Raw genomic sequence first — 21,988 nt, 5'->3', positions numbered from 1 at the left:
AGCCAAAGCAATAGCATATATACCATTTACTTGTTTCTCTCATTTCAATGCTTTGTAGGTACTAATTAATCACAAAGCAAAAAAAATTATTTTTAGTTTGGCTTTTGACTCACTTAATTCTGTTCTATTTTCATTTGGAAACAAGCATCAAAGTACAAAAATCAGAAAATTTAGTCTGAAAACACTGTTCCATTTTCACAAATCCTCTATTTCCCACACAATCTAGACACTAGCACAAGTAGAGGGACTATAAAATCATAAAGATGTTAATGTCTATATGTTATCTGGATATAAAGCAAATCATCCATTTCAGCTGACTGGTTGCTGTCAACAGTTTTCAGTATTCATAATATTGAGTGTTGTGAAACCATAGCATTGGGCTCAGAGGACACCTAGAAGAATTCTTTGTCAGAACAAAAATTCAATTTTAGGAATTGCTGTCTAGCCACTTTGGGTCCATTCCATTCCCTCTTGCATAATAAAACCTCTCTTTTCTTGTTTGGACTTGTATGTTTCCTTCAATAAATAATAATGAAGGTCAACATATTGGTACCATATTAACTACAGTGTATGTCCTGCCATAACCTATCCAAAAAGGATTCCAAAATATGAAATGAGCTAACAAATAAAATATTCACCTAATGTTCATTTAACAAACATTATATTTGTTTGAATGTGCCAGGTGCTAGGGCAGGCTTCATAAACATAAAGGTGAATAATTTAGGGTACCTTGAAATACCTTCACTGTAAAATGAGAATAACATTTCCTACCTCAAGAGTTAGTGTGGGGATTAAATGAGCTAATATTCATAAAGCACCCAGTGTAACATCTGCAGTTTTGTTCTAATGCCCAATTTGGGGTAGCTATTCCATTTTTATTATTATTCTGAACTACCTTGAGCTGCTAAACACAGCCATAAAGGGACAATTTCTTATAATAAAGAAGCACAAGCTAAGAACCACTGAAGGTCAATGTAAAAAGTCAGAAATTAGGAAACTTCAGAAGGAAAGAAACATTCTATCTTCAAAATCTAAAACAGCAGGCTTGTTTTGCCAGTTTCCTATTTGTTCTATAACAACACCTAGGAGTAGAGAAGAGTGCAATAAAACAAGCACTCTGCACAAAGATGAATCCTTTGTGGAGATCAATTTATCAATATCAGAAACCAAGAAAAAGATCTTATTCACTTTGACCATGTAATTGCACTTATAAAAATTTGACCAGGAAATAAAGATGCACAAGAAAGAATACCGCAACAACAAAAAAGTTAAAAACAACTAATAATATGGATTTGGATAAATTATGGCATATCTAAGTGCTATAACATGTAGATGCTAAAAATTATTAGTTATAAAATTAAACAGAACATTAAATTTAAAGTTGGAAAATTAAATAACACATTAAATAGAATGTATTTAAACATATGCAAATGAAAAAGACTAGAATTAACAGTTAAGTAGTAACGGGAGCCTAGATGATTTTATTTTCTTATTTATCCTTTTCAATTTCTTACAAATTTCGTATATTAAAAGACTTTTACTTTAGTAATTGGAATATTTTTTTAAATTAAGGCTTCAACTATCCTTAAATTCAAATTAATACAAACTTGCTATTACACAGTATTAATCTGACCCAATATTATATTTATGGTCTCAGAAAAAGAATATCTTGTCAGCTGTATATATAGTATAGGAATAAAAATATCTGGTAGTAAATAGCATGCCTGAGGTAACAGAAATAGGGAAAAAGAAAAGAAATAGAAGAAGTAGAGAAAACAGATCGTGAAACATAAAAGAACAGAAGAAAATAAGAGAAACATGATATAACCACAGAAGTATACGTAGAAGAGAGTACTTTGAACAAGCGCCTCTTACTACTTTATGCTAGTTACTGTTACAGAACTTTTACTGTAACAGCTATTGTGGTTACTATAACTAATAATAGAAACTGAATGAAGAAGGAGAGAAATGATATTGGGAAATACTGTTGATAAACTTAAGGACCGAAAGAAAGCCATTTTTTTAAGGAAAGGAAAAAGGAAGAAGGTACCCATGATAACATTTCAAGAGCAACATTCACGTCCTTCCCCGTCTCCTCCCCATATCAGTATGCCACTAGCTTCTTCAAAATTCAAATCAGTTTTCTGATAAACCACAAGTTTAAGTAATAATGGAAATCTGCTGCCCCCCGCTGGTCATTCAAATTCACCAAATGAAGCTAAGTGAACTAAGGGTTAAACGTTCATTTTTTGAGAAAACTGTTATTTCTAGTACAACTGAATCAATTTTTTCTTTTTCACAAACATTTGTATTTAAAACCCCCAAAGTTTGACACTTTTCAAACAGGATACACAAATCTCCACCTTTCCAAATTCCCTGAACAATGAGAGTGATTTAATTAAAAAATCTCTTAGCTTCTTTTGAATAGGGGCTGTCAAATCCTTTGTTCTGCAATACAGTCGAAGGAAAAAAAAATTTTTTATTATAAAAAGATAACTTCAGCATATTCCAAATTACAGTGAGATTTTCAATGAAAACATATGGAAAATTCTTCTAAAATAAGGATTTGGGCCTTTATTAAATAACGAAAGAATGAAGATACAGTTAAGTATCCCTTTTCTGTCAATTATGTATCAGTGTAAACTCTCACTCTAATTTCACTCAGTTTCATGCTTGCACTTTAACAGTCATTGAAAACAATTATTTAGAGAATAACATTTATAATTTGAAAAAGGTTTCTAGTCAAACTTAATTATTTGCAGAATATCCTTTTGCCATCAAGAAGAGAATTGGAAACAAAAATGAATTGAGGAAGTATTTGTATTATTACTTTTTTCTGTTTCTTTTGTAAAGAATCATGCTGACCACAAACCTTCAAGATAGGCACTCTCACAGATGACGAGTGGGAGTGTAAATTGGAACAAGCTTTCTGGAAACACGGCAATAAGTATAAAGAACCTATAAAAAAGAACACACCCTTTCACTTCTAGGAATCTATTCTAAGACAAAAATCAAAAATGTCAAAGATGTACTTATGCACAAAAAGAAATAAAAATCAAACAACCTAAAATGTACAGCATTAGGGAAAAATTAAATAAATTTTGTATATCCATATGATGGATGAATATAAAGTCTCTTAAAATAATATTTTAAGGGCCGGCCCGGTGGTGCATGCTACAGTGCGCCACTTGGGAGCGCGGTGGCGCTCCCGCCGAGGGTTCGGATCCCACATACAGACCGGCCGCTCACTGGCTGAGCGAGGTGCGGGCGCAACACCGAAGGTTGCGATCCCGTTGCCGGTCCCGGTCCGGTACGGGCGTGACACTGAGGGTTGTGATCCGTTGCCGGTCACGAAAAAAGACAAAAAGGAAAAAATAATAATAATAATAATAATATTTTAAGTGTTTTTAATCATTAAAAAAGTCAAGAATACAGCATAGTACATAAAATTTACAGAATTCAAAGTAAAAATATACAATATGACCAGACAAGTAAATACACAAATATGTAAAATACAAAGAATAAGAACAGAAGGAAATAAAGCAAAATCTTACGTGTTCATCTCCCAAAGAAGAGAGGCATTAGAAGATTTTGATCTTTACATTTAATTTTCCTAATTCTCTACAGTTGGGTACTTTAAAGGCAGTCTTGGAAATTTATTCAAATGAAACACTGACATTCCTGCTGAAGAGAATTAAAACTGACATACTCATTTTTACTGCAAATGAAAGAATGACAAACACATCCATATTTTCAGAACACCATTTCCTTTTCTTTTGCCTACATGTTTCTTACCACACACATGATGTATGACAGGATAGCACCAGAGGAGCCGATGAGCGCACCCACGATGGTCAGCAGGTTGTTGTTGAGCAGGAAGCCCTCTGCACACAGGGCCCAGCCTGAGTAGCTGTTCAGCACAGTGATGACCACCGGCATGTCGGCACCCCCAATAGCAGCTGTCAACGTCACACCCTAGCACAGAAACCAAAGCAGAATGCAAAATAAAATCTCTGACATTGAACATCTCGGCTCTTAATTATTCTAGTTTCCAATTAATAATATTTAAATTTAAGTTCTACTTCTGGTTATGACCAAGTGTCTGCTATCTGACCAACTCTCCCCCAGATATAACAACTGTAAACACTGAGCCATGTCCTCCCAGACCCTGAAAAATCCCTAAATAAAGGCAGTGATGAAAAGCAGGCAGAAACTGGAGAAGCGTCTATGCTTGGGAAAATATAAAAGCACTAACAGGATTTATAAGTTGTTATGGCTTTAGACTGAAGGAAAGCCCCTGTTGGTACCACGAGGAACAGCTAAAACTAAGATATAAGCCCACATACTTGTTTGGAGATCCTGAGAATAGAGTTTAAGGCAACTAAGGCAGCTGGAAAGTGAGAAGGGAAACCCTGCAAAGGAACAGGCTAAAGGGAACCCTGAATTCTGTGTATAAACTCGATCCGAATCTCTGGCTGTCTTGTACTATACATATGTGGAGCAATTCTGTTAAGGATAAAATAACAATAGATTTCAGCTGCTTCCCACCATGACGAAGCCAAAATCTGAATTTTGAGCCCAGCCAGTTTAGCTGCCTACAAAAACAAATAAATAATAATCAATACTTTTTGCAGGGATACAATAGAATCCAAAGTGTCTATAATGTCTATTAACAATGTCCATGATGCAATCCAAAATTACTAAATGTCTATAATTGTCTATTAACAATGTACACAGTGCAATCCAAATTTACTAAACACAGGAAAGAAAAAAGCATGATGGGGAGAAAAGATTTTTGCTTTTTATTTCACTCTACATTTTTTTAGTTTGTTACAATGTGAGTGTATTTATGTACTACTTAATTAAGCCAACAGCAATTAGTCCAAAAAATACATTATCTTACTCAGACATTCTCATAGGGCCAATAGTACCTTTTAAATATAATATTTGCTCCTCAGAAATAACAATTCTCAAAGTTTTACATTTCTATACTATAGATTTGAGACCTTTTTTAACTTCTGCTTTATTAGATTAAAAATATCAAAATTATTTTTCTTTTGTTTAAAATAAAACAAAAACCAGTGCTATAAAAGCCAGAAAAAAAATGGATCATCAGTATTAATACAAACATAGAATTTTAAGTTACTTTTCAGTGTTCTAAAGTTTCTGTGTAGAAATCATGACCTAATTCTTGTGATCTCATAAAAATAAGTATCATTTTTATACTATAAATCTCATGTTTCTCAATCAAGGAGCCAGTAAGTGTTTGATAAGCAATTACTATACATCTAACTTTGTGCTAAGCACTGTCGATAATTTTTTAAAAACTTAAAATATTAACCTTGTCTACAAAGTTATAGACTAGAGGAACACAAAACAATCAGTGAATAACAAAGAGGTGCAGGTAACAGCATCATACACTGGCATAATAAAATGCTAAACTGTAATACACAGATAACTAAAAAATACTGTATGTATCATTATATTAAATGCAAAAATTAGAGAGGAAGAGGAAGATCAAACCTATCATGAAAGGCTTCACTGAACTCCCTCACTGAGCACAGAGTTTATTATCTGCATTTCACTTTATACAATTTTTTAATTTGGTGTCACATCTTCCAATGAACGTGAGAGCAACTAGTGGGAAGAGATTAACTTACATATATTGTATAAACCCCAAAGCATTATTTTGTAGGGCTTGTCACATAGTAGGCACCTAAAAAATGAAATTGAAACTCTTGGTGTATTTAATATCCTGTTCACCAACACACTGGTACAATGAAGAGACTCCAGAGCAGTAAAGGTGTGACATGTGACAACACCAAAATGAACAATTAAGTTGAAAGAAAGTGATTTTCTTCTCACACTTTTCTATATTTTCCAGATTCTAAGAAAATGAACATGTAATATAATTTTAAAACATTTTTATTCCATCAGGGGTCTTGAAGAGATAGAAATTTGAATCGACTGTAATCTAACATAATATTCCCAGTTCCTCACTGACTGTGTGCTTTTCAATCTCTGACTTCTTACCATGACAGCAGAGAGAGCTGACACAGAGCCCAGGCAGAGAATGCCGGTGGTAAAGCTGGGGTCCATCATGAATGGGATTATTCCACCCACACTAGCAGCCAGCAAGCCTGCATTGAGTAAATGCCTTCCAGGTAGTAGGAGAGGAGCAGATTTCAGGATACCTAGAACCAAGCACATGATATTCAGAATCTAGAATGTGTTGTAAGAAACCTTCTCATACACATACTCAAGTATGTCATTTAATCCTAAATTACCAAAATTTAATATTAGAATAATAACATGGTATTTAAACTATCACTTTATGTCACCAGATATGAAACATAAAAACAAATTAAAGTTGTAACTACACATAATAAACATTAATGAACACAGGAAAAGTATGGTTCAACTTAACTGTTCTTTTCCCTACTTTGATCACAAAACAGTTTCTTTACTCTTTGTCATGGAATCTTAAAAAGTGATTTTTTCCCATATGACCAACATTTAAGTTGTTAAGTGTGGTTTTATTTATTTAAAACTTCAATAGGGAGTCCTAGCACATTAGCATTTCTGATTCTATCAACTGAACCCAAGGGAGAAGAGCTCTTATTTGTTAGTTGTTTTTAAAGACAAAGCATAAGACAAGAATGTTTTAGGCTTAAAGTTCTTTCATGATTTTTAAGTTTCATGAAAGTTCCCCACTTAATTTTTAATGACTTTATAATTAAGAGGCAAGACCAGGTTTTTAAATCAGAAACTAGTTTCCCTAGAGACTCACTTTTTTGTGAAAAGACTGAAAGAAGCCTCTGGAATTTTTTTTCCACTTCCATTTTCATGATTGACGTTAGTAGTAGCAATAATTGCCATGCTAGAGCCCTAAAATGCATATTTGTTTTCAAAGTACATACTGTTTACTAATCACACAAACATATTCAATAGGCTTCTCTCTATTCTGGAAAATGTATAAAGTTCATTTCTGAGAATGCTACAATGAACTCTACATTTCTGTGAACTCTACATCTCTAACTAAGGATTAGGAATATGCTATTTTGTTCGCATGTATTTTCAAATGTTAATCAGTCCCTCTACAGAAGTTTCTGTGCACTAATTTCTTCCATTAGTTACCTGCAGAAGAAATAGCTTCAAAGCTCTATAAGACTTGTAAGAATTAATAAAGGGAAGCCATCTTTATGCGGGGAAAATTTTTTTGTATGTATTCCTGAGTGTTATACAAATATTCTTCACCTAAGTTTCTACTATCAACTTCCAAAAGTTAATAATTTCTACTCTTAATTTCCAAAACTGAAATGGATCCCTAAATATTCTAAACAATAGATATTTACCTCTATGTTATTATGCTCAGCCACTTACCCTGCAATTTTCCATAGGCAACAAGAGATCCACTAAAGGTGACACCACCAATGTAAGTGCCGAGGTAGGCCACAATCTTGGTGAGGTTTGCTGCTGCATCCACAGCAAAATGTGGATATTCTACAATGTACTCAGCTATGCAAGTAAGTACAGCTGCCAAACCCACTAAGCTGTGGAAAGCAGCAACTAATTGAGGTAAATCAGAAATCTGGATGCGCTTGGCAATTGTCAATCCTGTTGGGAAATGAAGGTCAAACAGAAATTAAAACTTGACAGGCCTTTGAGGAGTAACCACAACAAAGATCCTACTTTAGGGTTTCCATCATTGCTACCATTAAATAGTATCTAGTTCCTGGTATGGGTTAAATATTCTCTACAGGGGCTATACACACCTAACCAAGGCCCAACTACAACGAACCCAAGCCCAGAGCATCAATGCATGCCTCTTCCCCTCACAAACACTCTCCTAGCCAAATGCTACTTCAGATTACTTAAATCTCCAATTAAATCCCCTTAAATTCTCCCCACTGAATGAATAACCCAGGCCCTCTTCTCTATCGCCCATGTTTGCGCCTAAGCACACAAGAAGCACCTGGAATATGAAGACAGCCTAGGTTTTCAGGTGGGTGGGCGGGAGCCAAGTCCAAAGGTAAAGAAATGCATAATTCCAGATAGTAAATACCCAAATTAGGAAATTCTGAAGAGTTTCATGGCTATAGGTAGGTGATATAGAAGGAGTGGGTCTCAGAATTTTGTTAAGATAGTGTGTAAAGGTTTTCCCACCATGAACCTACAGCACAAGCACTTCCTTCAAGTGCCTCTCTAGGGATCATGAAGAAAGGACTTAACAGTTTTCCTGAGAAAGTATAAAAGGAGGCCTAAAACTAAAACGTTGCACTAATAAGTATTTAACCACCAGTTCCCAAGGAAAAAAATATATGCAAGTATAAATACATGCGTTTTTACTAATATAAAGTAATTTTCAAATAATAATAAAATACACAATACTCTTTGTTGTAAGTTCCACATAGATAATTGACTTTCACAGAACACTTATTGAGTTTTGCTAAACTCTTGCACCTGTAGCCAACCTAGTGTTCGCAACTGATGATAAACTTCTGACTTGAACACTGGATGGTAATTTTGTTTACATTAACAAGTAAAAGTGAAACGAGATTTATGTGAGAACTTCACTCATTTGTCAACCATGTGAGTGACTTCATTACTGAATCTCATAATAGTTTTCAAATACTAGAAGAATATTAGCTCAATTTTTTGTGCCATTCACAATATAATGGACACAGGGACAACAAATTTTACGTTTACTGCATTAACATTTTCTCCATCACTTTCTTAGGTCTGGACAAAAAACAAAACAATTAATCAAGCCAGATTTGTAGCTTTTGTTTATTTCCATGGTGTAAATACTCCTACCAAAGCCAATTTCAACCTACCAATCTGGAATTGAAAATAGATGTATAGTAGCCCCCCATTACATAGTATTTCTACTACACACATATGATAGATATAAATAACCCCAAGCCATAAATAACAAAATCTCATTAATTATAAAGTTATGAGTGTTTAATATAATTTGTTCCTAACATAATTTATTTAATTTTAAGTTTATATAATTTAATTCTTTTTTGTTGTTGTTGCCAAAATCTGGGAACTCTACTTTAAGTTTTAATCATGGATGTGTTTAACAACCAGCTCCCAAAATTCCTGAAAATTTAATAATCAGCTCCAGCCCACTACTGAATAAAATTAAAACAATGGTTTTTCTGCTGGCACATGTATTTTTCAAGTTTTTAACAGGTTTATGAAGCAAAATCATCTGCTGTTGTTTATCCCCAGCAGAACAAAAGATAAGCCTATATATTGTACATACATAAGTATTCCAATCCCTCATTCTATTATCAGCTAACTGGATGCAGTCAGTAAGAAAAAAATAAGAACAGGATTTTTTTCAGCCATCTCTTTTGACTCAGTTGATGCACTTAATGCTTTAAAATGTTCATATTTAAATGACAATTATGCCAACTGTGATGAGTTTTCACCAAAATAATATTTATTGAAGTAATTTCCATTAAAGTCATTTAATTCCTTTATCAATATTGGCCACAGACAGAAATATATATTCAAAAACTGGAGTGCTATTAAAAGGCCTGACTCCTAACAAAGTACTCTTAAATCTCTGAACCTAAATAACTGCCTTCAGGTATTTGAAGGACTTGGGTTCACATAAAGGCAGAAGCCCACACGTTCTTACCAATGGTACCGCCCAAAGCCATCGCTCCAGACATCTGAGCTAACAATTCTGGGCTTGGTTTTAGGCCTCCGAGGGTGGCTGCCAGGCCTCCAGCTACCCCAATCATGCCCAATGCATTGCCAAGACGAGCTGTTCCCTGGGTGGAAAGGCCCGCCAGGGCCCCAACACAGCACAATCCCGAGCCTAGGTACATGATCTTTTCAAAGGAAAGGGGAGAAAGAGAGATTATTAAAACCTTCAGACTGTTAGCTTAGGGAAGACCTCTCTCGTAGAACCATGATTCTCCAAGGACAATTTTAAATTCAGACAATAGAAGATCAAATCTGAGTTCTTCTTTTAATATTACAATATATTTTCCTATCCATTAGGAATACTAACATATTAAATACTTCAAATTGTACTTGCAATTATACCACTTACGTAAATTGGTTTCTTCTGGATTTGATATCATGCACAAATACATTAAAAAGTACCTAAATTTAAACAGTTATTATTGGATCTGAAAATACTAGGCCTGACCAAATGCTATAAAAGAGCCAACCCCTGACGTAAGTGCCAGGGATTGTGCCATATGCTCTACTTATGTTGTAACTTAGTCTCATGAGATCCACAAGAACAAAGAATCATTATCCTCATTTTACAAAAGAGAAAATGGAAGTTAAGGAGGTTACAAAATTCTCCAAGGTCAAATAAAGGGTAAATGGCAAATCTGGAATTCAGCCTTGGGTCTCTCTCTCTCTCTGACTCACTGCTCCAACTCTTCTCAAAAAAGATTTTGTTCATCCAACAAATACTGCATTTTGGGAACAGAGAAGAAACCAAAAGAGATGATTTTTCTGCTGTCAGAGATGTTGAAGTGACAGTCATTAAGGTGACATGGAATACAGAGTCCAGAACAAAGTTGAGGCTCTATTATATTTTGAATTGGAACTTTCAAAGTTCAACTCAATTATTTCTGTTTTTCATACAGTATGAATTTTTAAATTCTTTTTTAAAAATAAACTGGTAGGGCCGGCCTGGTGGCGCGCTGCTACAGTGCGCCGCTTGGGAAGCGCGGCAGCGCTCCCGCCGAGGGTTCGGATCCCACATACAGACCGGCCGTTCACTGGCTGAGTGAGGGGCGGGAGCAACACCGAGGGGTGCGATCCCGTGGCCGGTCCCGGTCCGGTACGGGCGCAACACTGAGGGTTGCGATCCGTTGCCGGTCACGAAAAAAGACAAAAAGGAAAAAAAAAATAAAAGAAAATAAAATAAACTGGTATAACACCTCTTGGTAGCAAGAGATGATGTGCTTGCTGATTGGGGGGGGGGGGGGGAGTCCTTAATAATAAAACTTTTTGAAAATTTTTACTGATTATAGGGTTGCGATCCGTTGCCGGTCACGAAAAAAGACAAAAAGGAAAAAAAAAATAAAATAAAATAAAATAAACTGGTATAACACCTCTTGGTAGCAAGAGATGATGTGCTTGCTGATTTGTAGAAGAAAAACTAATAGTCCTTAATAATAAAACTTTTTGAAAATTTTTACTGATTATTTCATTCTTTCCCTACAACAATCCAACCAGGTCCATAAAGAAGATATTAATAACCTTTTCAATTCTTTTTACATGTGAGAGAACTTAGAGACAAACAGGAAAACCCACATCCGCATACTCAATTACCAGGCAAATCTGTCTCTAGAATCCAGAGCCCTGATCCTTAGGGGATGGGAATGCTCTATTTGACCAAAATGTTGGTCAAAAATTTGACCATATTTGCTTGATAGTTTGAATTTTGGTAACAATGATGTTAAAACTAATAGGGAAGAAAACACAGTGATAAAAATAAAAACTTTCAAAAAGAGCCTCTTACTTGTTCAATGTTATAACCACTGGAGAGTGCAGCTAAATATCCACCAACAAAGGTGCCAGCAGGGAGCAGATACAGGTAATTGTATTCTGGGGGGTCAGTGGGACGCTTAAACATGTCCAGCATTCTCTGAGTCACCAGAAAGCCACCTTATCAAAGCAAAGGAAATATAAAACAGAAAGAAGTATCTCATTGGGCTCACTGAGCAACACAATTTTTTTAAACTGCTACAATTTTTCTATTTTAATCATGTCATTATCACCTATGAATAAATATAATTTTAAGTAACATTCTAGAACCTCAAAATTAAAAGTCATTCTATTATTCAAGCCAGTTCCATTGGAGTAGGGAAAAAAAACTAAATATATTCAAGAAGAAAACTTGCTATCAGAATGCGAAACCAAGTACTGGTGCATGACTAAAAGTAAACAGCCATTCAAAAAGCTTGGGAATGCAAAAAGACCAAAGGTCAGTATTTTTTTAATAGGTTACTCAGTTTGTTAAACCCTGTAATAAATGATAAAAGAAAAAAAAATACGATATCAACAGGCATCAGGTTTCTTGGACACATTAAAGAATTTTTAACTACAAAATAACATCAAATGAGTCTCAGACATGAGTGATGTGCTAGGCTTTCAGTTTTCAAGAACAAATACTGGCTGAGGTAAGGCAAAAGACTAAAATTTTATCTAAAATTATATTCATTTGTAGGTGTTATGGCAATAGCTCCAAGTCAACTTAATTCAAAACTACGTATTCAATAACCTTTCAGTTAACTTGTAGCAAGACATCATTTTGTTTGTTTGTTTTGGGGCAAGGGGTGGGGGATGTTCTTTTATTTAAAAAGTTTTTTTAAATTACAGATGGGCAAAAAAATTTTCTTCTCAAAGAGCATTTATAGTCTGAGCAAAACATTTTTTAAAGACACAATTAAATTCTTAAAATGAGAATGTCTATTTTATACTGATTGTTTGCTTCTTAGGTCTCCATTTAAAATAACACCATGGGTACTTTCACCATCATCGTACCTGCAATGTTGACTGAGGATATGAATGTAGCAAGAGCAGCAAGGCCCTGAGAAGTCGTGGAAGGATACAAATGTCCTCCCATGAGGGCCAACCCACCAACTGCTGTCAACCCTGCAAAGAAAGCATCAATGTGGTGAATAATTATAGTGGCTGGCTAAATCAAATGTCATAGGAGAAGGACTTCATACACATAGACTCATAAAGGGGAAAGTTCTCAAAAACAAAGCAGCTTTCTTGCACCTTCATTAAAATGATATAAACAAGTGTCTGATAAAGACTGTTGACAACACACCTTCACGCCATTCTCACTTGAAGTACTAACGTGGGCAAAGGGTTAATGAACTTTTCTCTTTCTGCATAAGTATTTGATCTTCCTTTAACATTCTAGTTCTGTTCCCCAATAAAGATATAAGTCAACAATGTTATAGACAGCACTGCTTATGGTAAAAAGTAACCCCTGCTGAACAACTTGCATCTGAACTGGAAGAAAGTATTCATGAACTATAAACACATGACGGGGATGCCATAGCTTTGGGCTTTGCTAAGTACAGCACCTCTTGGAACTGAATGTGTTCCCTGCAGAGATCCTGGACGCTGTATCTATGGCAATGCATTAAGAGATGATTAAGGGCCCTTAGGCTTCCAAGCCAGGGCAGCTTCCAGACCTGTCGGATGTGGGTCTCATTCCTTCATATCTGAGCCACTGCTGAGGGTCAAAGTGAATAGCTCTTGGGCAGCAGTATAGACTGCTATATGGACTGTTGTGAAGACTGGCCCCGAAGAGAAACACCTGATGCTGCCCCACTGGCAAGCTGTGCTTCCTGCTGCTGAGGGTCAAAGTGAATAGCTCTTGGGCAGCAGTATAGACTGCTATATGGACTGATGTGAAGACTGGCCCCGAAGAGAAACACCTGATGCTGCCCCACTGGCAAGCTGTGCTTCCTGTCCAATAAGCTTCATGGTGAACCTAATGCCACATGTGACCTGTTTCCTTGCCAGGCTAAACAACCTCTTCTTAGGTGAATTGAACCTAAGAAGAGCGCCTAAAGAATGTTGCAGCTATAATTCTGTGAAACAGTTGTTTTCAAATTATCAGTAGAATCCTTTCCTTAGAGGAAATCATAATTGAAAGGAATAACAGTGGATCTGCACTGCTTGAAATGGCAGCAGCGCAAACACACTCCCACGGCCTCTGACTTCACAAGCCCACACCTCACACCCTCTGGGAGCCCCTGAGTCACCACAACAACCACCTCAGACTCCAAGAGAAATACTTTGAAAACACAGACTTTATAAACTTCATTGGAAGCACTCCTGGAGCTGAATAAGCCTACGAAAACCTAAGATGAGGAAAGACAGGAAAGGAACAAACCTGAGATTGCATTAGTCACAGACATCAGTGGTGAGTGCAGAGCAGGGGTCACTCCCCAGACAGTGTGGTAGCCCACAATGCCGGCCAAGCCAAAAGTGGTCACCATCTGAGAAAAGGCCAGGTTGGGAGCCGCAATGCCCAAGCCCAGGATCCCAGTGAGACCTAGAGAAAGACAGGAACGAGTATAAGCTGACATCCAGTTAACTCAGTAAGATTAAAAGCACACACACACCCAAATACAAACAAACATGTGGAAGAGTCAGTGCTGTTAAATTCCACTCCCTTGACAGTAATGAGCAGATTTTTTAGACATTTGACAATTGAAGGGGGGGAGGGTAGAAACTGGGGAAAAACCCAACTTTCTGACCACCCCCCCAAATAAATTGTAATAAATAATAATATTTATGAGTCACCTTAATAACAATTTGCACATTTTCCTCTGTGCAGCTTATTCTCTTCCCTGTTCTTTCATTGACAATGCCACATGTGTTTATACAAGCATTTTTATTCCAGAATTATAGGCCTACAGAGGATCTATCAAAGCATTTTCTACTTGGGCAAGACGCAACCTTTATAAGACAGGACTTTTATGAGGCCAATTTTATGTCACTCTCAGATTTGGCTGAGGTAGAGGGGTTTTAAAAGAGTAGGAAGGATTTCATTCACTACAGTACCTCCCCAAAACATATGGCTTCCACCCACCCGGGACAGAAGTTTTGCAATTGCTCCTGAATCTGGACTGGACTGCTGGCCAGGGCAGTCAGCTCCAGCCTCAACACCAAGTCAGCAAACAGGATTTTACAAAGAAAAGGAAAAAAATACAAATTAAATTAAGAATGTGCAGAATACAAACAGTCAGCTCTAAGCATACATCTTTAATTATCGCCTTCCTTAATAGCAAACACGTGGATGGCTGTTCTGCAACAGAAGAAAGGGTTACTTCATGGTCAGTAAAAACAGAATAATAGTGAGTGATCAGGAAGCTAGAACTTAATTTTCCTGACAAAGGTACCTTTTTTTCCTTGGTATGAACTATTACCTTATAAGTGGCACAGCTGAAACATGTAGGAATTGACATTAATTTTACTTTAGATCATTCAATAAGACTGTAGCTTTAACTTACATTTTCCTACGCACATACAATATTTCCAAGGTTCTAATGCATGACCTGTTAACAATCTGTTGAGAAGTAGATAAAATATTATTTTGCCTTCCAGTTAAAAATTAGAAAAGCTGTATAGGGCTGTGGTTAAGAATGTTTTCTTAAGTCAGACTGCCTACTTCAAATCCTGGTTCTGATGCTCACTAGCTGTGTGATCTCAGGCAAGTTACTTAACCTCTCTGTGCAGCAGTGTCCTTATCTACAAATTAGCCCTCTCTGTCTTCATCTGGAAAAGAAAATAAGATACCCACCTCACTGATTTTTGTAAGGAATAAATGAGCTAAGGTATGTGACTATTAATAACGTATTTATAAACTATTCTATATTAATTTATGAACTATTTAATAAGCTATTGTCTTTTCTATAATATATTAAATAATGTCAAGTGTGCTATTTCTATAGTCTACATAACAGAGGAAGAGAAAGAGAGAAAAGAAAAAAAAAGCAAATCACATTCTATGAAGAACACTATTCAAATAGATTCCTAACACACAGAGAAGAAAAATATTTGTTTTTAATATAAAGGAGGAAATTCAAGGTAAAGAAAAACACATATAAAGCCATCCTTGTATTTACTGGAATATGCCATTTTCATATCTATTAAAAAGCAATATACCTTAACTCAGCAAACATAAGAGAAGCCTAGAAAAATAAATCATTATATATGTCTCTCTGTATTTTGTTATGAATCTCAAATATGGAAATTTATAATCCTACTCATAATACACTCTGCAATCTAGTTTTTTTTTTTAACACGTGAGTGCAAGTAGGGACACTACCCCATCTATTCACAGTGCTCACAACTAGAGGCTTTTTCAGTCATTTTGCTGAGACTTGCTCTTTACTCAAGGAGAGTTACATATTTAGCTTTAAAACATCTGGACTCACATGGGAATTTAGAGAATGCTGAAGCTACAAGAATTCTGTGTTCCTGGTGCTGGTTTTTAATTCTTTATAGTTTGCTTTTTGTTTTGTTTTTGTTTTGGCTCTAAGCAGATCTAAACAGTTTTAATGCATTCTATGAGAGAGAAACCAATTTAAAATCAAATATCCATATTTCAGCCTCTAACAATGCATAGCTAGAATGAGCATTTATCACTATTTTACAATAATTCTTTAGCATTTTCACAAAGCTGAGATAAAAAACAAAGAATTTATGTTAGATTGTAAAGAAAGAGGTCAAAATTAAGATACTGAATTTTTTACTCTGTGAGTAACTTAGAATGTTAGTCAAACACTCAAGGGCTATACCTGTAATGTAGTATTTATTCTTCAAGACAAATATTTGGTTCCCCAGTCTTACTCAAATGTGCAGAAAATCACAACCAATATTTTACAAAGCACAAAACACCACAACTACATTTCTATGCACTTTACCAGCACAACCTGACATGTATCACTACTCAATATATTTGATATAGATAAAAATATTAATGACTGTATTTAAAATGTCTTCTATAAAAGGAAAAGTGTTAATAGTCTCTATTACTTCACAGGCCTTCCTTCCAGTATTTAACACAGTGTCTGTATCTCTTGGGGTAGTCAATGAATGCGGTCTCCAATTCCACAGAGGTGGGGTAAGTAACATGTTGGTGAAAAATCACGTCTATCAGTCCCAATTACTAATGCAATCCAAAGAAGGACAACCCTATTTCATTTACTAATTTTGACAATTAATACATTACTTAGAAAATTTGATCAGAATTAAATCCTGATAAATGGGATCCTCACCTGCCGTATATGAAGAAGCTGTTGTCATTGTCTTCCTGAAAGGTGTAACGGTAGCTGCTTTTTCAGCTTCCAGCTCAGCCACTGTTTTCTGTTTGACTGGGGCACCTTGAGGAATATTTTTCGGGGTAGGAGCTGGGAAAATCACTTCACCATCCTAACAGAAGTTAGAAAATCGTGTTTTTTGAAAAGACAATTCAGTATTTTAAAACCACTTGGGGAAGATAGCTTACTATTAGGAAAAAACTGTTCTTTTAAATATTACATAAACATATATAATGTATAACATCAATTTATATAAATATATAACGTATCTATAATTGTATGTCTGTGTTACACATACATACATAGATAGATTGTATTTGTTCGGGACATATATGAAAGAACACAGATCAAATTCTTAAAAGCAGATAGGTGGGAAGAACAATTTTTACTTTATTCAATTTCTGCTTGTTTGTTTCTGTTTTTCAAAAGCAACATATATTTTGAGTGTGTCATGTGTATGTAAGTCTTTGAAATATTTTTCTCTAAACTGTTCTGCATTTTTAAACAGTTTCTATTGGCATAAACCTGGCACATCAATACTTTATTAGAATATTTCTCAATTCCAAAATACGATTCTTCCATGAACAGAAATCCTGAAACAAATTCACATTAAAAACACAGGAAAGAACAGATTTCTTTACTTACCTTCATCACTACAGTTCCTCTAATGACATGACCCATCGTACCAAAGTCAATGTCATCTTTCACTTCAAAATAAAAATTATCTTTGTCTGGGCTGATGGCCTTCAGGAGTTTGGTGATGTTGTTGGAATACAGGGTGCTGGCCTGAGTGGCCATTCGGCTAGGAAGGTCTGTGTAGCCTATGTGAGTAATTCCCTATATGAACAAAATTATAGTCAAAAAGGTCAATTATCCTATGCTCACATTCTTCCTAAGACAATTCTCATTCATAGCCAATGCTAAGTTTTGAAATTATGTACCTTTATAAACATACACACATACCCACAAACAAATATATTTCAAAAGAAGCTTTAAATGTGCCTATTTTTATTTTAAACAAATATCAGGCCTCAATTTCTCCAGATATTTAAAGGAATAAACACCCCCTCACAAATCACTAAATATGTGAGAATTGATTCATAGAAGATGCTTTTTGCTATACCTTATGAATATAAAGTTCTCCTGGCTTAGTGGTTTCAAAGTTTCCGCCAGCCTCAGCAGCTAAATCCACAACAACTGAACCTTCCTTCATTGACTCAATCATTTCTTTACTAAATAAAACTGGAGCTTTTTTACCTAATAAAATCAAAGAAAATAGTACAAATTATATTATAATTTTCTAAAGCCTTATATTCTTCTATTTATTACGGTAGTCTCTAGGCATTCAGGAATTTAACATTTGAAATTTTAACTCTTTCCAAGAGACCCTTAAAGACCATAACACAGATGGGATTGGTCATTCTCTTTAGGAAGAAATATGAGCTGCAAAGCCAGTATGCAGGAAGGAGCCCTTTAGGTGGCAAGCCGGCCTTGACCTGCTCAACAGGAGAATCAAAGCACTGCTCTTCCCAACCAGCTGACAGCCAGTACCATTCACAAAGAGATAAAGGTTTTGCTTGTTTTCTTAAAAGTGCATAATAATAAGTCATTAAGGAAACTATGTTCACCCAAACTGAACAATTCATAAAGATCACAAATGTCAAGAGTAAATTCAATACTAATTTATGAATTACAAAATGAAATATTTCCAATCATCTTAACAAGTGTTACCAAGTTTTTCAACACATTGCATTAACGTAACTTAATTTAACACAAGATAATTTCGAGGAGAGACAGGAAAGTGGTATGAAATCAAAACAATGAGATACCACAATTCCAGAAGGGTTAGGAACCACTCATACACTTTTATTCCCACTCAACAACTATTCACTCTGTGCCTGTGGTGAGTCAAGCCCTATCTATGCCTGGTGCTGGGATACAGGGGTAGGGGTAGATAAACAGAAAAGGTCCCTGATATGATGCACATTCTCCTCACTGATAACTCACATTCTAAATTCACAATGTATTTTTAAGAAGTTCACTAATTCTAATGTAGAACATAAAGCCCCAAACATTAGGATTTTTCAAGCTAACATAAAGCAATATGTTCAACAGAGTCTCACACTGTCAGTATATGATCGTGTTCACATTTCATAAAACAATGCAAATACCTACACCAAAAGAAAAAGGAAATAAATTTATGAGATTTCATGTCCCTTTACCAATTCCTCCTTTTCTCCCCTCCCTTCCCCGCTCCTCCCCATCAACAACATAACTGTTCACTTATCTTAACAAGTTCAAGGAATTATTGTGATAGTTGTCTTTTTTTTTAACCTCCCATTTATTTGTTTAAAGTGGCAAATTTAAAGTGCTCACCTGACCTTCCCAAGTATTTACTGTCATCACTATCCCTACCCTCTGGTCCAGAGCCTCTTCTCTATTAACCAGCCTCCTGTTTGTTATAGGCTAATATGCCTTAATCTACTCTTTTAAATGCAAGTCCACCCCCTTTGACTTCTGACTGCACCAACTTTGTGGCCATCAATCTCATAAACTTGATTTGGCATCTAACTGACTTTTCCTGCCCTAGAAATTCTGGATTCCTTCTTTCTTCTAAGACATATAGCTAAGGATCAGTCCATGGACAATATTGCTACCACATGCAAGATACAAAGTGGCCAAAACCATTTAGGCTTCCTAGAAAACATCAAATATACAACCTAATTGGCTCCTCTGATTTAACTCACTCAACCTTCACAAAACAATTGTGCAGTGGCTGACACAACTTTAAAACATACATGCACACATTTATACCTTAACAGAGATAACTTAGGGGTTTTATCCATATTATTGCTCTGAAATTCAATCACTTTTGAAATTATAGCATATTCTTTCACATAGGACAATTTATTTTAGTGTACAGACTAGAGGGGATCACTATAACAATTAAGTTAAAAATGTACTTAAGTCACAGAGGAATATTTAAAGACATGGAATTATTATAAGTAAAAAGCACATAACAAAATAGTACGAATGTTTAAAAATATTCAGACGAGTATTTCATACAAATATATACATGCATAAAATATTATATACTATATAGTTTAAAGTAAATTCATATAGCATTTAACAATACCAGAGTATATTTGAGTGGCAAGGCTAATTTATTTTCTTCTCTGTGCTTTTCCTTATCTCTCAAATGTTTTAATTTTAAAATTAAAAAATTGTAATAAGTGCTACAGGAAATACAATGATGACCATGTTGTACAGCTGCCTTCAAGCACTCACATGTGGATCAATTTTTTGAAAATTCTGGAAAGTGCATAAATGAAAACTGAAAACAGAAGGGGAAAAAATAGAGCCAAAAGAGAAGCAGAGCAGTAAATCAAAGTTCCAAATGAGTAAATCCTCAAAAGAATAGGTCAAGGGAAGGAAAGACTGGGAACACAGTTTCAAAATTCTATCACACTCTGACAGCCTAATATGATAAAATTTAATGCATGATAAATGTGGCATCACAACATGGAAAGAACAAAAGGAGTAAGATGATTAGTTAGGTATCTGGGGGAAAAATATCTACCCAAGCCTAATATCATACTTTAAACCAAACTCTACGTAGGTTAAAATTAATTGTAAAAGAAGAGAATCAACCCATAAACAGAAAGAAAAGAGAAAACAAGGAAACCGTGGTGAATATCTCTCTAAAAAAGTACTTCCTAAATTTAAAGCAAAGTGGAAAACTACAAAGGAAAACATCGATAGATTTAAATTTGAAAAATGCATACATTATAAACCTCAAAAAATATAAACAACAAAAAGTTAATGCAATAAAAAGCTTACAGAAATTTAAATTAAAACAACACACTAAAATCCTAGTAGATAAATGAACAATAAATGCAAATGGTCAATTCCAAAAAAATAGTTACAAAATGAAAAAAAAGTTCACCATCAGAATCAAAGAAATGTGGGTACAAAAAGCGAGATACTTCTTTTGCATCTCAAACTAGCAGAGTCAAAAAATCATAATACTTATTGTTGAAATGAAACAATTCTCTGGACAGTCTATTTATGAGATTATGAACTGCACAACCTTTAAGAAAGCAGAGTTTATCAAGCAGGTTTCGATTGGCCCAATACTGACATCCACTCATCCTGTAATTCTACTTCTAAAATCTGATTATTCCTGGGAAAATAAATGAAAATGCAGACACGGGAGTTATACAGAAAACTATGCTATCAGACCATTATTTTTATTTGGCAAAAACTGAAAACTAAATAAAAGCCCAGCCTTAGGGAACAGTTAAATAAAACATACAGTACATTCCAACAAGAAAATTCTACTAAACCATTAACACATATTTACTAATAATATTTAATGACTCATCACTATATATTAAAGGGAAAAGCTTATGACATAATATTAAGTGAGGAGGGAAAGAAAGATACTGTATCTTGATCTCAACATTATAAAAATGCATTGAAAAGAGGCTGGAAGGAAATGGTAAAATGTTAATAGTGTTTATCACTAAGTGGATGGATCACAGGTGATCTTTATTTTCTACTTTGTACGCATCTCAAAAAAGCCACATAACATTTTTACAAAAAAAATTAAAATAAAGTACCCCTGCATAATCACAACCAGTTTCTCCATTCAGTCAAGGACATGGTTTAAGAAGTGGTATTAGGGGCCGGCCCGGTGGCGCACTCGGTAGAGTGCGGCGGCACTCCCGCCGAGGGTTCGGATCCCATATAGAGACCGGTCCGCTCACTGGTTGAGCGCGGTGCGGGCGCGACGCCGAGGGTTGCGCTCCCGTTGCCGGTCGCGGTACGGGCGCGACACCGAGGGTTGCAATCCCGTTACCGGTCATGAAAAAAGACAAAAAGGAAAAAAAAAAAAAAAGAAGGGGTATTAGGAGAATTAGAATAACTTAGAAAAAGCATTAGAACAGCCTATTCACCTACCGAATGAAAAGACTTCGAAGTCCCCTGCCCACCCTGCTACAGCAGATGGAGTTATGCAGTTAGAGCAGTTATTCAAAGAGTGCACCCAAACACTTATAAAAGGAGGCAGAGCCATAAGTAAAGATGGATACGAAACAGGAAGGTGTGTAAAGATTTTTCACGAAGTATAACATAAAAAAGAATACATG

The 21,988-nt window shown here is 35.4% G+C and overlaps 1 protein-coding gene across 1 annotated transcript in view; it reads right to left on the bottom strand.

Moving 5' to 3' along the window:
• NNT (nicotinamide nucleotide transhydrogenase) overlaps positions 1–21,988 on the bottom strand; it is a 103,284-nt gene that overhangs the window by 36,009 nt on the left and 45,287 nt on the right. Inside the window, exons 8-17 of the mRNA XM_008586273.1 lie at positions 17,962–18,095; positions 17,484–17,675; positions 16,797–16,950; positions 13,904–14,065; positions 12,532–12,642; positions 11,507–11,652; positions 9,656–9,851; positions 7,384–7,617; positions 6,034–6,194; positions 3,796–3,975 (exon numbers count right to left, since the gene is read on the bottom strand). Of these exons, the coding sequence (XP_008584495.1) occupies positions 3,796–3,975; positions 6,034–6,194; positions 7,384–7,617; positions 9,656–9,851; positions 11,507–11,652; positions 12,532–12,642; positions 13,904–14,065; positions 16,797–16,950; positions 17,484–17,675; positions 17,962–18,095 (1,670 nt within the window). The remainder of the gene's footprint in view (positions 1–3,795; positions 3,976–6,033; positions 6,195–7,383; positions 7,618–9,655; positions 9,852–11,506; positions 11,653–12,531; positions 12,643–13,903; positions 14,066–16,796; positions 16,951–17,483; positions 17,676–17,961; positions 18,096–21,988) is intronic.

The sequence above is a fragment of the Galeopterus variegatus genome, unplaced genomic scaffold (assembly GCF_000696425.1).
Source record: "Galeopterus variegatus unplaced genomic scaffold, G_variegatus-3.0.2 Scaffold3913, whole genome shotgun sequence".
Classification (NCBI taxonomy): Eukaryota; Metazoa; Chordata; class Mammalia; order Dermoptera; family Cynocephalidae; genus Galeopterus; species Galeopterus variegatus.
The sequence above is the reverse complement of the archived record's forward strand: the minus strand, read 5'-3'. Positions and strand labels throughout refer to the sequence as shown.